The sequence below is a fragment of the Miscanthus floridulus genome, chromosome 11 (assembly GCF_019320115.1).
Source record: "Miscanthus floridulus cultivar M001 chromosome 11, ASM1932011v1, whole genome shotgun sequence".
In the NCBI taxonomy this organism is placed as follows: domain Eukaryota; kingdom Viridiplantae; phylum Streptophyta; class Magnoliopsida; order Poales; family Poaceae; genus Miscanthus; species Miscanthus floridulus.
The window spans coordinates 11,031,276-11,047,735 of NC_089590.1; the positions used below are offsets into that span (position 1 = coordinate 11,031,276).

General features: G+C 41.9%; 1 protein-coding gene across 1 annotated transcript; it reads left to right on the forward strand.

The window, feature by feature from the left end:
* The first annotated feature begins 4,639 nt into the window (after nt 1–4,639).
* Nucleotides 4,640–7,819, forward strand: LOC136494462 (G-type lectin S-receptor-like serine/threonine-protein kinase LECRK4). The gene has a single exon (XM_066490621.1). It carries the CDS (start codon nt 5,083–5,085, stop codon nt 7,465–7,467), a length of 2,385 nt encoding a protein of 794 aa, XP_066346718.1. The 5' UTR covers nt 4,640–5,082; the 3' UTR covers nt 7,468–7,819.
* Nucleotides 7,820–16,460: the final 8,641 nt, after the last annotated feature.

The following is a 16,460-nucleotide window of genomic DNA, read 5'->3' on the forward strand; positions in this document are numbered from 1 at the left end:
ATCCGTACTTTTCAGTTTGTTTTTTCAACTGAAACAGTATTTTTCTCTCACAACAAATCAGCCGGAACAATGTTTCGGCTTGTTTTTCCAGCGAAGCAAACAGGCCGCTTCAACCTCCTTGTTCCAATCTGATCACTTAAATTTCAGCTGCCTTGACAGAGCAGAAGCATCCAGGGCAGAGAGAGGAATCAAGGGGCCCCGTACGGACTAGTCATTGTGCACCTGACTTCACGCAAACGTCGATGAAACCACAGGACCACAGGAAAAATCAAGTCTTGTCTTCTTTAGAACTTGCAAGCATGCCAAAAATTCGGGCTGACCAGAAGAGCAGCACCTTCAACCACGTAAACCAAATCACAGCCACCAATCATCAACATACAGCAATGAATAGTCACACAGACAAGGACCCATGCATGTCGAGTAGCCAACTGTCGAAATTGACCAGTTCATAGCTGCTTACTGTTACACCACATGAAGGTTCCGATAACCCATGGATTGTCACGTCCAGTCAACGAAGACTCCTAAAACCAGAGATGCACAATAAGTTGTTGTCACACCCCAAAATTTTCGATTTTGAGTTCTGCATAGAAAACACTAAATAAAATAAATAATTTCAATGTTGATATAAAATTTCCCAAGTTTAGTTTAAGGTAGTGCAAATTTAGTTATAGAAAAAAATGAATTTTCAATCTTTTCCAAATTAATTTGATGGGTTTTGCTTGATGTGATGTTTGCTTGTTGTGTGACTTGGTGTAATGAGTGAGTAAAATTTTCAAAACGCGTTTAGTAAGTCGTTTATCTGTCTCCGGCTTGTCTCTATCTTTTTCTATAATCAAATTCCTGCTTCCTCGATCCTAATCTTTTCGTTAGGAATTTTCCAAGATCCTCTTCATCTGCTCTAAATCATTACTTTGAGTTTCTCATTCATTAACCTATCTCTCAAAACTTCCTTGGAACTTTTTTGGCTTTTTTTGGAACCTTTTCCTATTTTTCTGTGAGCATAATCTAATTTTTAGATGCTCCAAAATATCTTTTCATGATATCTAAATACTTTATTTAGGTTCCTCGTGTTGTAAAATGTCTCTGAGAATTTTTCCCGAATTTTTGAAGCTTTTGGAGTATTTTTCGTGGCTTAAATATCAATTCTGAACTTTTCTAAAATTATTTTAATCCCAAAATTAATTAATTCCGAAAATAATAAAATATCCCGTTTTCTCACCAACTCTCAAAGTCCATGTGCAATAATCCTAGTTGATATAGATGTGAGGAGTTCTCCTCCCTATATATTTGTACCAGCCCTTTGGCCAAAGCATACCAGAACTACCGTAAGGGAAGCCCCTAGTTTGAAAATTCCTAAGGTACTAAATTAGATTTTTTTCCTTCTTTCTCTTCTACGTCGTTTCCAACGTCTCGCCTGTGCCACCATTAGTCGGCCTCCCCCCAGCCCCCTACAACCAAGCTCCCTCCCTCTTGTTACTGTTGAAAGGTCACGTGAGATGGATGGAGGAAGAAGATGATGTAATTACAGAATTGTCACTGGTTCATAATATCTCCGTCGTTCCTTCGTTTTAATTCCGTTTTGTTTCGTTTAAGTTGTGTTAGATTTGTTTTGACGTGATCTATAAGTTAGTAGCAACATTTACTGTACCACATGTTTTTCAATATATTGTTAAATACTAAATTGATTAATACACATGTAACTAGTTCTAATTAAAAAGCAACGTAGGTGTTAAACTTCTATATTTCGTACATAAAAGTTAATATGATTAATTGTAAACTTAAATGTGTTTTAATTATACTTAGTTTAAACTCGTTTAGTGTTTTCACATGCACTTTTCTTTTTGTAAATTTAAAGTTTAATTGGATTAAATGATACATGCATGTTTATGAATCAAATATGATTAGTCTAACCCGGCTTTTAGAATTAAAATATATTTTATCTAATCTGAATTAATATGTTTCACATGGTTTTGCTCAATTAAAATAAATCAAGCATGTAGACTTTTCTTTTCGTTGGTAATATAAAACTCCCGGTAGTCTTTTCTTTTAACTGTAGCTCTGTTCTAGTTGTTACTTGTGACGTTGTGTCTGTGCCGACCAATGCTACATGTTAGCAGTGACGTTTAACATGTCTCATATCTTGGAATTTTATAATTTAAATTATATTTTGTTTAATGGATATGCAACTGGGTTTATAATTAAAAGTCACTTAGGTGAATACATCGGTCTTTCATAAATCACTATAAATATGATTAATATCGACATTAATACCTTTTTAATTTATAACATGCTTAGTTCAACTTCAAAACATGATGCTTTTGTTTAATTTTTGTCACATGTCCTTTAATCTTTCTAGTTAAATGTTTAAATGACTTAAATGATATGAGATATTTTTATAAATAAAATATAATTAGCTTTAACTCAGACTTTTGAAACTGAATATGTTCTGAGTAACCTAAGTTGATACTACTCACATAGTTTTTTTTAATTAACATGAATCAAGCTTGTAGATGTTTCTTTTGTAATATATAAAATTGTTAAGTAGTTGTTTCTTCTTTATGATAGTTCCGTTACGTTTCTTGCGTTCTCTCGACCGTCGTAACGAGCTCTCTTTAGTATGTTGTTTTGTCTCATGTGTTGTACTGCTCTTAGTGGTTTCTATTTGTTTGCTTGTATATTGGTATGCTTGGTTGCTATGATCTACGAGTAGAAGAAGAGTTGTCCGTAAGCGCCAGAGGCCGAAAGCTACAAAAGAGAGGACTGAAGAATTTCTATGAGCAGTTGCCTTGAGTGGAAAGCAAGTGTAAAAGACAAGTATAGCATGGGATCATCCTTGTTACCTATTCACTTTAATAATCAATCTATATTTGCATGTGTCACCATGATAAGGATTTCCTAGAATTGTACTTATGCCTTGACTCCTATGGATATGCATTGGATAGCTTTGCTAGTGCTCAACTAAATAATGATCTTGTAACTTGACTAATGGTATATGCAATAAATATTAAAACATGACTTTTTAGCAACTTGGAGAAAGGGGCTGGAGTGTTTAGCTACTTTCTAAATGTTTTAGATTCCTCTCCTTAAGGACTTATTTGTAAGTGAACATCCGGGACTTACAGTACAACTGTGAGGGCTACATAACTCTGGCTTTAGATCAGTATGAGGACCTTTTCTAGCTTGTTAGTGGTTACCTTTATTGACGTAAGAATGGCTTGACGAATAAGGTATAGTGCGGCCTTTATCCCCTTGTGTATAGGCTGCACGTCACTGTGCCATCGGGAAGGAGGCTCTACATCTGTTTGTCGAATGAATTTAATGGCCCTAACTTGTTAGACGAACCTTTGAAAGACTTCGTAGTGAACCCTGCCTACTCACCTTGGAAGTGTTTTGGGAGTTATAAACTCTGGTATATGCGTATCATGACTCACAGTGAAAGTGTACAACCTCTGCAGAGTGTAAAACTGGTATATCAGCCGTGCTCACGGTCACAAGCGGCCTTGGACCCTTATGGAATAGAAGATCACTATTAATTATTTGTTTATGCTATTCATTAATCATATTTACACTGATAATGTGTTTACTATGGGATTATGACAACTTGGTGCTATTCATATGCTAAAATTGTGATAACTAATATCTAAATGCTATTAAACTTGTGTCAAGCCTTTGAACCTCATGAACCCCATGTTACACTTGTTGAGTACGACATGTGCTCACCCTTACTATTTCCCCACACCCCCAGACTTTAGAAAAGTTGCTCTGAAGATTGATGGAGTTACGGATGAGTTACCAGAAGACTAATAGAAGTGCTAGGCATATGATACCCCCAATCAACCGTCCCAATGAAAGATGGAGCCACTCATCAGACATGCAGGAACTGAGAGACAGACCAAAAGAAACACACCCATGGCAGCTCTCCTTCTCCTGTCCTTGCTCCTGCTGCTGTCCTCAACTCCTATTCAAGCTCAACAGAACATCACCATAGGGCCTAGCACCTCTTGGCTCTCTCATGTAGAAGAAGCTACGTTTTATACTTATGTGAAGCAAAAAAACAAAACAAAACAAAACAAAAAAACATATGCCCAAATCGCATCGAATAGGACTCAAATTTTAGTGGCTTGACATACACCAACATCCACAACCGATCTAAACTCAGTTGCTCTTACAACAACAACAAAAAAAAAAAAAAAAAAAAAAACTTAGTTGCATAGCCTTGGATTAATAAGATAGTAGGCGGTAGCCTTCATTCAGACACTGATTACAGAAGAACTAGTGCCCGTGTTGACCCTCCAACGCGGCAAAGCTGGTGGCACGTTCCTGTCAGATGCCAGTGCGGTAATCCTTATGGTTATGGGCCGGTCAGTTGGACCAGTCGAGAACATAAAGAGTGAACGTCCCAGTCAATATGCGACACAAATAATATGAACCTATACACTCAAAAAAAATTGTGAACCATACACATGAAAATCGACAACGAAAATTTGTCAACCTTGAAAAATACGTACTTCTTTAAGAGAGTATATGTTGTAGAGAAAATTCAGAAAATAATGCACCCAAGGAAATTGGCCTCAAGTAAACCAATTTTTTCTCCTATATAATTCCAATTTCGTTCCAATCTGATCGCTATTGAAAATCAGTCACCAAGCATGACCCTCACGTTAAGAACTAACCATGACCATGCTTCTGAAAAAGCATATCTGGAAGCATCCGGTGTAGAGGTTGGAATTTGGACAGGTAGTCATTATGCACCTGCCTCCACGCAGCCGTAAATTTAACCACAGGAAAAAACAGCCTAAAATTTGACTGCTAGAAGTGGAGCACCTTTAAACACTTGCAAACTTCCATAACCAATCACATCAACCAATTATCTACAAACAGCACGGAATAGTCACAGACAAGACAAGGACCCACGCGCGTGGAGTAGCCAATTGTCGATATTGACCAGTTCAAAGCTGCTGATGTTATGAAGGTTCCAATGACCCAACCACTCTCAGGTCAAGTCAACCAAGAGTCCTAGAACCAAAAGATGCATATGTTGGCCATCAGAGGCAGGAACTAAGAGCCAAACCAAAAGAACCGATGGCAGCTCTCCTTCTCTTGTCCTTGCTCCTGCTGCTGTCCTCTACTCCTCTTCAAGCACGGCAGAACATCACCTTGAACTCCTCCTTGACGACCCAAGGGTCTAGCACCTCTTGGCTCTCTCCATCGGGCGACTTCGCGTTCGGCTTCCGGCCCATCGAGGGTAACACCTCTTTCTACCTGCTCGCCGTCTGGTTCAACAAGATCGGCGACCAGACAGTGGCTTGGTATGCCAAGACCACTGATCTGGATCCAGCACCGGTGCAAGTTTCATCCGGTTCACGCCTCCAGCTCAACTCCAATGGCGCGCTCTCGCTCGAGGACTCCACCGGCACAGAGGTATGGAATCCCCAAATTGTGGGTGCATCCTACGCTGCCATGCTCGATTCTGGAAACTTTGTACTGGTTGCTTCAGATGGCTCTACCAAATGGGGGAGCTTCAAAAGCCCTACAGATACCATCCTGCCCACTCAGGTGCTCACCTCTGGAATGAGCCTCCGCAGTCGGATCATCCCCACAGACTACTCCAATGGCCGGTTCTTCCTTGACCTGGAAAGTACTGGTGTGTCTCTTTATACTGTTGCTGTGCCCTCCGGTAACAAATATGATCCATACTGGTCCATGGATGTCAACACCACAAATCTGGTATTCAATGCGACTGGCGTGATATATATCGGCAACCAAAGTGAAATCACATCTTGGGTGATCAGCTCCATAGCAAACTACTACCTTCGTGCCACACTTGACCCAGATGGCGTTTTCCGACAATATATGTACCCAAAGAAGGCCAGCAACCAGAGTAATCAGATATGGTCAGTAGTAGATTTCAAGCCCCCAAATATCTGTGAGGCAAATCTGACAAAAGTTGGAAGCGGTATTTGCGGTTTTAACAGTTATTGCATATGGAACGATGCAAAGAACCAGAGTACCTGCATGTGCCCAGAGCAGTACTCATTTATTGATGACGAGAGGAAGTATAAAGGCTGCAAACCAGACTTCGAGCCACAAAGTTGCGACTTGGATGAAGCAGCGGTCATGATGCAGTTTAAGTTGACACCGATCAGCCGTGTTGATTGGCCATTATCTGATTATGAGCAGTATAGCCCCATAACTAAGGATCAGTGTCAGAAACTCTGTCTGACAGATTGTTTCTGTGCCCTTGCTGTGTTTCATGTTGAAGACAATACATGTTGGAAGAAGAAGATGCCTTTGTCAAACGGCAAAATGTGGGATGATGTGCAGAGGACAGTCTACATCAAGGTAGGAAAGGACAACGGTACACAGTCTGAGATTGTTGCTTCCAACAAATGGAAGAAAGACAAGAAGAATTGGATCATTGGAAGTTCATTGTTTTTGGGAAGCTCTGTCTTGGTGAACATTCTGCTGATTTCTATTATACTCTTTGGTACTTACTGTACTATCACCATAAAGGAAGTCCCGTCTATGCAGTCGAACAATATAGGATTGCCCTTGAAAGCCTTCACTTATGCTGAGCTTGAGAAGGCAACAAGTGGATTCCAGAAAGTGATTGGCACTGGTGCCTCTGGTATTGTGTACAAGGGCCAGCTACAAGATGATCTCAGTACCCACATTGCTGTCAAAAAAATTGACAAGCTTGAGCATGAAACAGAGAAGGAGTTCACCAGTGAAGTCCAAACTATTGGTCGGACGCACCACAAGAACTTGGTCAGGTTGCTAGGATTCTGCAATGAAGGAAAAGAAAGACTATTAGTGTATGAATTCATGACCAATGGATCACTCAACAGATTCTTATTTGGTGATACCAAGCTTCAGTGGAATATTCGAGCTCAGCTTGCTCTCGGGGTAGCAAGGGGGCTGCTATACTTACATGAGGAATGCAGCACACAGATTATCCATTGTGACATAAAGCCCCAGAACATCCTTCTCGATGGCGACTTCACAGCAAAGATCTCAGACTTCGGCTTAGCCAAACTGCTCCGAACCAACCAGACACAAACAAATACAGGTATTCGGGGTACCCGAGGATATGTTGCCCCTGAGTGGTTTAAGAACATTGGTATCACTGCCAAGGTGGATGTTTACAGCTTTGGGGTCATCCTGTTGGAGCTTGTCTGTTGTCGGCGGAATGTCGAATTGGAGGCTGCAGAGGAGGATCAAAAAATACTGACTGACTGGGCAAATGACTGTTATAGGTGTGGCAGAATTGATTTTCTGGTGGAGGGTGATGACGAAGCAATTTCTGATTTGAAGATCGTGGAAAGGTTTGTTGCAGTGGCATTGTGGTGTCTTCAGGAGGACCCAACTATGAGACCTACAATGCTGAAGGTGACACAAATGCTTGATGAAGCAGCTGCAGTCCCGAGCCCTCCTGATCCTACTTCATTTGTCAGTACACTTCCATAGCATCACTCCTGCATATTGTCATATTAGTATATGTATGAACCAACAAAATGGTGTGGGAAACTAGATATAGCTATCTACTGAAAGTTACGTCTGCCGATACTGTAGTGTTGTCCATGTGCACCGTAAAGAGCACAGCAGTACTGTCTGCGGCCATAACAGACTCTAGTAAATATTAGGAAGGCTTCATCTTCCCAACTTGAATACCTGTTTCCTTAAAATAAATTATTTTCCAAGAACAAATTAGTTACTTGTATGTGGTATATCATCTATTGGTTACTTAGGTTATGACTTGATGATTCTATCCATAATTGTTAGTTCTTAAGGCAGTGGCCAGTGAGATCTACTGCAATCATTATCCATTGGCCTCCTCACATGGATATGGAAGAGCCCAAGGGGCAGTAAGATGAGCATCTTACCATCAATCCTCAGATCCGTGACATACATGCACAATGAATTTTGAGATCAAGAGCTTATTAAGCCTTCAACTCCCTATGGGAAATGAAACACAAGCATATTTTAAGCATAAAATGGGATAGGTTCTATGTTTGCTTTTTTCATTTAGAAAAAAGCGAAGTTAGTTTGGAAGTGCTATGTCCTTTTCATGTTTGTATTCACTTGTTTCCACCATGTAGGATTGCAGCCTGATGCATTTATCTGCTAAAATAAAGGGAATAAAGCCAAATATTTCACCCAGTAACAGAAAGGAAATTTTAGGAACAAGGATTATATTTTTCCACTTCGAATGATTATAGTAAAATATTGATCCACTCTCACAACCTTATAAGTTCAAACACTAGTGTCCTAAGTTTATAAGTTCTCTTGAGGAATTTGGCAGTATAACAAATCAAGCTTTAGTTTCTAATGATGATTCTGGTAGCTTGGGAGATATGGAAGCACCACTGTCTGTTTAACAGGGAAGTGCCTGCAATTGTGCTAAGATTAGTTTCTGAGGAATGCATGGTGTGGTGTGCTGCTGGTGCCAAACACCTTCAGGTCCTGATGGCAGTGCAGTATTTTACCATTGTGTTCATGTGGCAGCCTGGTCGTTCCTTTCTCCATTTAGACTCTGGCATTCCTGTTCTAGAACAATGGTGGTGTGAGTGTTGAGTTTGGGTATGCCGTGGACCCAGTTCTTCCCTTCCCTTGATGAAATGACACACAGCTCTACTGCATGTTCAAGAGGGAAAAACAAACCAAGCTTTCAAGAATGGAGAATTGATATTACAACATCCATGTCACAAGGGCTGCGTCAAGGTCATCGGAAACAGAGGATCACCTTGACGCAACCTTCACCCAAATCTTCCCTTCCGTTAATGAAATGCACGGATTTTTTTAGGTGTTCTAGGTCATGGTCGTGTTATTTTGTATCTCAAAGGAATGAATGTAACCTGAAAGCTTGTGTGTGGTTTTTGTTTTGGTTGGGTTCTTATACCCTCTTTTCTAGTTTAATAAAATGGTACGCAGCACTCCTACATGTTCCAGAAAAAAAATACAACATGATAGAAACCCCTTCAATCCAGCCATACTTGGCTTTGGATGTGTCAAGAAGTATATAAAAATAAGGATGCTAGTCACTAGAACAATTTCGTGCACAATTTCAAATAATGATTCTGGAACATATTCTTCTCACTGCTGCTAGAGGTTCATACTGAGAACATATATACTCTTTGGTCACACTAGCTTTCCAATGAAAAATGAAAACAAGATGCTGATGCAGCACCATTAAACCACAATCCATTCTCAAGCCTTGATTACTACAGAATTCTTCCATGCGAAATTACTTTTTCCACTACAACAAACACTCTTAATTGTTGCATAAAGGCCCCCAACAACACCCAAAAACATTATGTGCTAACTGTATATTGAAAAAAATTGCAGCAATTGCTCCTTATACCAGTTAAATTATGGTGTAAGAATATCAATCACCTTACATTAGTAGAAGGTCCTTTCAAATACAGGCCTAATGATAACACTTTGTTTAAGAAACAAATTTCTAGAAAAAAGCTACACATTGGAGTTGGAGGTCATTGTGATGTCATTTAAGACAAAAATTTCTAGAAAAAAAAAACAGAATCGAAGGGCTTGATTACACAAAATTGAATAATAAGTGGATCAAATCAACAAAAGTGGATTTGAGGGCTTGATTGGACAGTCTGAAACAGTGATGACACAAATTCATCACAAATAATTTATCAGACCAACTTTAGCCTGCAAGCTGTCGCAGACATTTCTCAACATACAATGTTCACATCAGTAGTCAACCTTCCCAGAAATTGCACTATGCCTATATTTCGTTAAACTTTAAATTCACAGAAAGAATACAGTAGCATTAAATTAGTCAGTTAGGCTATTCCTAGTGCACTGTTATATCCAAATCCAAGAGACCACAACGGCCATGTCACTAGGATATCATTAAAAAGATGTGTAGAAACAACTCCTACAGAGCACTGTATAATATTGTTGTTTCCTAGGACACTCAAAATAATTAATTGTCCCATTGTGTCTATAAAAGTGGACAAAAAAAATGTGAGCACAATTGTTAGTCCTGGATAACAACAACAACAACAACAAAGCCTTTTAAGTCCTAAACAAGTTGGGGTAGGCTAGAGTTGAAACCCAACAGAAGCAATCAAGATTCAGGCACGTGAATAGCTGTCTTCCAAGCACTCCTATCTAAGGCTAAGTCTTTGGGTATAATTCATCCTTTCAAATCTCCTTTTATTGCCTCTACCTAAGTCAACTACGGTCTTCCTCTGCCTCTCTTCACGTTACTATCCTGGCTTAGGATTCCACTACGCACTGGTGCCTCTGGAGGTCTCCGTTGGACATGTCCAAACCATCTCAACCGGTGTTCCACAAGCTTTTCTTCAATTGGTGCTACCCTTAATCTATCACGTATATCAGCGTTCCGAACTCGATCCCTTCTTGTATGACCGCAAATCCAACGCAACATACACATTTCCGCGACACTTATCTGTTGAACATGTCGTCTTTTCGTAGGCCAACATTCTGCACAATACAACATAGCAGGTCTAATCGCCGTCCTATAAAACTTGCCTTTTAACTTCTGTGGTACCCTTTTGTCACATAGGACACTAAATGCTTGGCGCCACTTCATCCACCCAGCTTTGATTCTATGGCTAACATCTTTATCAATATCCCCATCTCTCTGTAGCACTGATTCTAAATATCGAAAGGTATCCTTCCTAGGCACTACTTGACATTCCAAACTAATATCTTCCTCCTCCCGAGTAGTAGTGCCGAAGTCACATCTCATATACCTAGTTTTAGTTCTACTGAGTTTAAAACATTTAGACTCCAAAGTCTCCCGCCATAACTCCAGTTTCTGATTCACTCTTATCCGGTTTTCATCAACTAGCACTACATCGTCCACGAAAAGCATACACCAATAGATGTCCCCTTGTATATCCCTTGTAACCTCATCCATCACTAAGGCAAACAGATAAGGGCTCAAAGCTGACCCTTGATGTAGTCCTATCCTAATCGTGAAATCATCTGTGTCTCCATCACTTGTTCGAACTCTAGTCACAACATTGTTGTACATGTCCTTAATGAGCCTGACGTACTTCGTTGGGACTTTATGTTTGTCCAAAGCCCATCACATAACATTCCTTGGTATTCTATCATAAGCCTTCTCCAAGTCGATAAAAACCATGTGTAGGTCCTTCTTCTTCTCCCTATACCGCTCCATCACTTGTCTTATTAAGAAAATGGCTTCCATAGTTGACCTTCCAGGCATGAAACCAAATTGGTTCATAGAGACCCGCGTTATTGCTCTCAAGCGATGCTCGATAACTCTCTTCCATAGCTTCATAGTATGACTCATCAACTTAATTGCCTGGTAATTAGTACAACTTTGAATATCCCCTTTATTCTTGTAGATCGGTACCAATATATTTCTCCTCCACTCATCAGGCATCTTGTTCGATCAAAAAATATGGTTGAACAGCTTGGTTAGCTATACTATAGCTATGTCCCCGAGGCATCTCCACACCTCGATTGGGATACCATCCGATCCCATCGCTTTACCTCCTTTCATCCTTTTCAACGCCTCTCTGACCTCAGATTCTTGGACTCTCCGCATAAAGCGCCTATTGGTGTTATCAAAAGAGTCATCCAACTGAAAGGTTATGTCTGTATTCTCACCATTGAATAATTTGTTAAAATACTCTTGCCATCGATGTCGGATCTCATCCTCCTTCACAAAGAGATGCTCCCTTTCATCCTTAATGCACTTAACTTGGTTGAAGTCCCTTGTCTTTCTCTCACGAACCTTAGTCATCTTATAAATGTTCTTCTCTCCTTCCTTCATACTCAAATGTTGGTAAAGATGCTCGTACGCTCTATCCTTTGCCACACTTACAGCTCGCTTTGCAGTCTTCTTTGCAACCTTGTACTTCTCTATGTGGTCCACACTCCTGTCATGGTACAAGCGTCTATAGCATTATTTCTTCTTCTTAATAGTCCTTTGTACTTTCTCGTTCCACCACCAAGTATCTTTAGCCTCGCCTCTACTTCCTTTGGTTACTACACACACATCTGAGGCCACCTTCCAAATGATGGTTGCCATCTTCTCCCACATGTTGTTTATGTCCTCTTCTTACTTCCAACAGCCCTCTTTGATAACTCTTTCCCGGAATACTTTTGACATCTCCCCTTTCAGTTTCCACCACTTTATTCTTTCAATCTTAGCTTGTTTATCCCTACGGGCACGCACCTGAAAACGAAAGTCTGCCACCAAAAGCTTATGTTGGGAAACAACACACTCCCCTGGTATCATCTTACAACCCAAGCATGCTCATTTGTCCTTTCTTCTTGTGAGGACAAAGTCAATCTGACTAGAGTGTTGTCTGCTACTGAAGGTCACTAGATGAGTTTCTCTCTTTCTAAAGAAAGTGTTGGCTATCATCAGGTCAAAAGCTACCACGAAGTCTAGAACTTCCTCCCCCTCCTGATTCCTACTACCATACCCAAAACCTCTATGAATTGCCTCGAAACCTGCGCTTGTAGTACCTACATGCCCATTAAGATCTCCTTCTCTAAAAAGCTTCTCATTACTAGGTACAGCTCTAATCAGGCCATCCAAGTCTTTCTAGAACTGTCTCTTAGCACTCTTATCGAGGCCTACTTGGGAGGCATACGCACTAATTATGTTCAAGACCATATCACCAATGACAAGCTTGACTAAGATAATCCTATCTCCTTGCCTTCTCACTCCCACCACACTATTCTTGAGGCTCTTATCAATCAAAACTCCTACTCCATTTCTATTCGCAACTGTCCCTGTGTACCAAAGCTTGAAACCTGTATTGTCTACCTCCTTCGTCTTCTGACCCTTCTATTTAGTCTCTTGAACGCATAATATATTTACACGCCTCCTAGTCGCGGTATCAACTAATTCTCTTAACTTACCTGTAAGTGACCCTATATTCCAACTACCTAAACAGATCCTAGTTGGTTCGACTAGCTTCCTTACCCTTCGCACCCGTCGTCTCAGATGTGAAGACCCTTGCTCATTTTTCATTACACCCGGGCGCCGATGTAGCGTGCCACTACGGATGCGACGACCCGATCCTTGCTCACTTGACACCGTGCCCAGATCGTGACACGGCGCGTCACGGGGGTGACGACCCGGCCCTTGCTCATTTAACACCATACCCGGGTTCCGATATGGTGCGTCGCTAAGAGGGTTACGCCCCAACGGTTTTCTTTCGGGTTTCATCTCCATTAGAATGGCTAGATTTAACGTTGGCTTGCCACGCCTATCACAATCCTCCTCCTTTACCAGGGCTTAGGACATGCTATATTGAGACAACATAGGCGGAGTTAACCCTCCAGATATTGAGCCCAATTGTATAACCATGATGATATAGCTTTCTTCACTCAATTCTTTAATTATGTGCCATGCCATCAAAAAATCTACATGTCACTTTAATGTATATGATACAATGCACTGCGATTAACCCTCCAGAGAACTCTAAGGCTAGGTAGGTGACATAATTGTATGATAGAGTAGTGCAAATTCGCACGCCTCCTACGTCCTCATCCTACTTAATCAGTTCACTTCTGTAACGTCCAGCTTGATAAATAAGTTCCAGTATGCAGCAAGAGAATGCAATAGATAAGTAGACATACATGCCTATAAAAAGCATTCGAATGATGGTATTCAGGCATTCATGTTTTCATGCAAATAACTTGCATGAATTATGCATCTAGTAATATGCATATGCTTGAACCTCGCTATGTGAAACATTCTGAGCAATAGAAAAGGAGACAATGCTACACCTTTTGACAGGCTGAGGCTCCAGTATAACAAACATCGATGCCTATAAATGCATGACGTCGTTACCATTGGACATCAAAAAATCATTACATATGTTGTATGTATGTGATAAATCTAGAGACTGGTATTATCCAGAAAATCAGAAATGCAGTTTTCATGGTGCACATTTGTCACTAGATGCTTTTAAATATTAGAATGAGCAAATATCCTTCTTCTAATAAATCAAGCGTATTCCAAGAGAAAGAGAGAAGAAAATTCAGAAGGAAGAAAAGGGAGGGGGCACCAAGCATTTGCAATCCTATTTGCCATGGAAAATGCCAGTACACACTGAAATATACGGCAAACAGGTAACAGCAAACCCAAAATCTCACCAGCAACATTGAGTTTAGTGCCAATCTATCAGTAGACAGATTATGCTCCTTGATTCAATTGATTCAAACAAGGGCTATTTCTTCATACTCATGGCCAAAAATACAAATGTCTACGAGAACTGTGGCGGCACGGCGAAAGCAGGATATATAACTTTGCCTCGGAGTCGGAGGGGAGCGGATTAGAGGACAAGGTGGCGGCAAAGAGCTCCGCTGCCTGGGACGAGGGGCGGGTGGCCTTGGAAGGCGGGAAGGGTCGTCTAAAACTGTCCCGCTGCAGCTGGCGGTCGTGGTGGCGGAGGGCAGAGGGGAGAGGATGGGGGAGGAACGGCGGCGGGTAGCCATTGGCGTGGGAGGGAGATCTCGAGGAGGAGACGCCCGCGGCCCGCGGCCCACGGCGCAGGATGCGAATGGCGGCGGCCCAGGTGAGGCCTAGAACGGCAAGAAACATAGTCGCCCTCTTAGAATTTCCTTTTCCATTTTTATTATTCTTTGATTGATTGATTTATTTATCAAAGACGATTTTCTAGCCAGGAATTCCAGCAAAGTTTCAGAACTCACTTTAGAACATTTTATAAGTAAAACTAAAATATGTGTAAATTGTTTGATTTAATTGGACATAGCCTATTTTTATTTATCAATTTAAATTAAAGCAACATCCAAGGTTATGATTAATGCTATATTGGAAACGGACAAGAGGACGCCTGAACTTAAATAGATTGCAAATGTGTACATTGACAAATTGGGGATGACGAATGGGATGCCACACAAGCGTGTCTGGAGGCTAGGTCTTGATGCAACCACAACCAGAATTTTCTACTTCTCCTAGTGATGTGAGGTTCTCCTAGTATTTTACTATTCAAAATTTAGTATACATTTTCCCCACCAAATGCCTCCGAGTGAGGATCCTATGTGTCATGACTAGTAGTAGTATTTTACTACTACTTAAAAACATTAGGAGAATTTCACTTTTTTGGTAGTGAACTTGCATGGGTGATGGGCCCTTTTCGTAGCTTAACCGACGAGACCATCATGGCCATTATCTCAACACCACCATATATGAAAACCATCATTAGGGTAAAAACCTGAAATGTATTTAACTCTATCATCTTACTGAAATGGTAAAATCTAGAAAAAGTGGTTTTGTTGACGCTTAATTAAGTCACACACTAGATAAGTAGCTAGATGCTCGATGTAGGGCCTAGCCGATTTTTAGATCGGCCCGACACCTAGGGGATGTCCACACCTGGACCTTGTGCTTCTAGCGATGAGCGTGATACGCAAGACACGTCGCTTGAGGAGCCTCGCCAGGAGTGCGATACGCAAGACACGTCGCCGAGGTCTCTTGAGACCCAAAACCCCATACGCCCGGGAGAGACCCCATCGGGGCATGCGGCGGCTATGGGCTGCTCTAGTCGACCTGGCTGCTCTAGAGGTTCGCCGTTGTCGATCCACCGTCCATGCAGCGCTGACAAAAGAACAAGGAGAAGAGATAGATAGGAAAAGAGGGTAAAGAGAGGTAGTAAATGTATTTTTTGACGATTGAGTGTTGGATTCTTCAATCGGCCATGAACCTCTCTGTCGGGGTTATAACCCCAGAGTGTCCCAAGATACCGAATAGTTAGCAGGCCGCACGGCCTGCAATACAGCAGCTAATGAAGGCATGAACGACCAAGGCCCAGCAAAAGCCAAGCGGGCCAGCTGCCAAGGCCGGGGTCATCCCCGACCTCTTCCACCTGTCTTAGTACACGACACTCGCAAGATGCACGACCTCTCCCCGTCACGCCCCCCGGAAGGGATGGGGTGAGGTCGAGCGCAGCTAGGCGCGCCTGCAGCAACCATGCTGCACTGACCCCACAAGGACCGAGGAGATAACAGTCACCTCGGCCCGATCAGAGACCGACCTATGCCATGCAGCACCGACGAGACAACACCACACCACGGTGGCAACGGGTACGACACCTACCATGCAAATACAGACCAACTAGACGCTTGTACGATCCCACCCACTATGGAATGGGGATCCACGACAAGGGGCTCGACAAAAAGGTCATCCAGACCGGCAGAGCGCCCCGACCCCGACGATTGGGGTCGTGGCCCTCGGCCCCGCTTAGCGACCAAGTGATCGACGACCTAGGGTGGCAACCTACTTTGGGGTACGATGTCCCTAGAAACCAGGAGACAATGACGGAGGCCACGACGGACACCGCATTGCACAGGACAGCTGATCTACCGCCATCGAGGCTACAGTGCCGCCACGGGCGGCACAGTAGCGCCATGTCACGTCCTGCCGCAACGTGGCCAGAAGATCATGACGATAG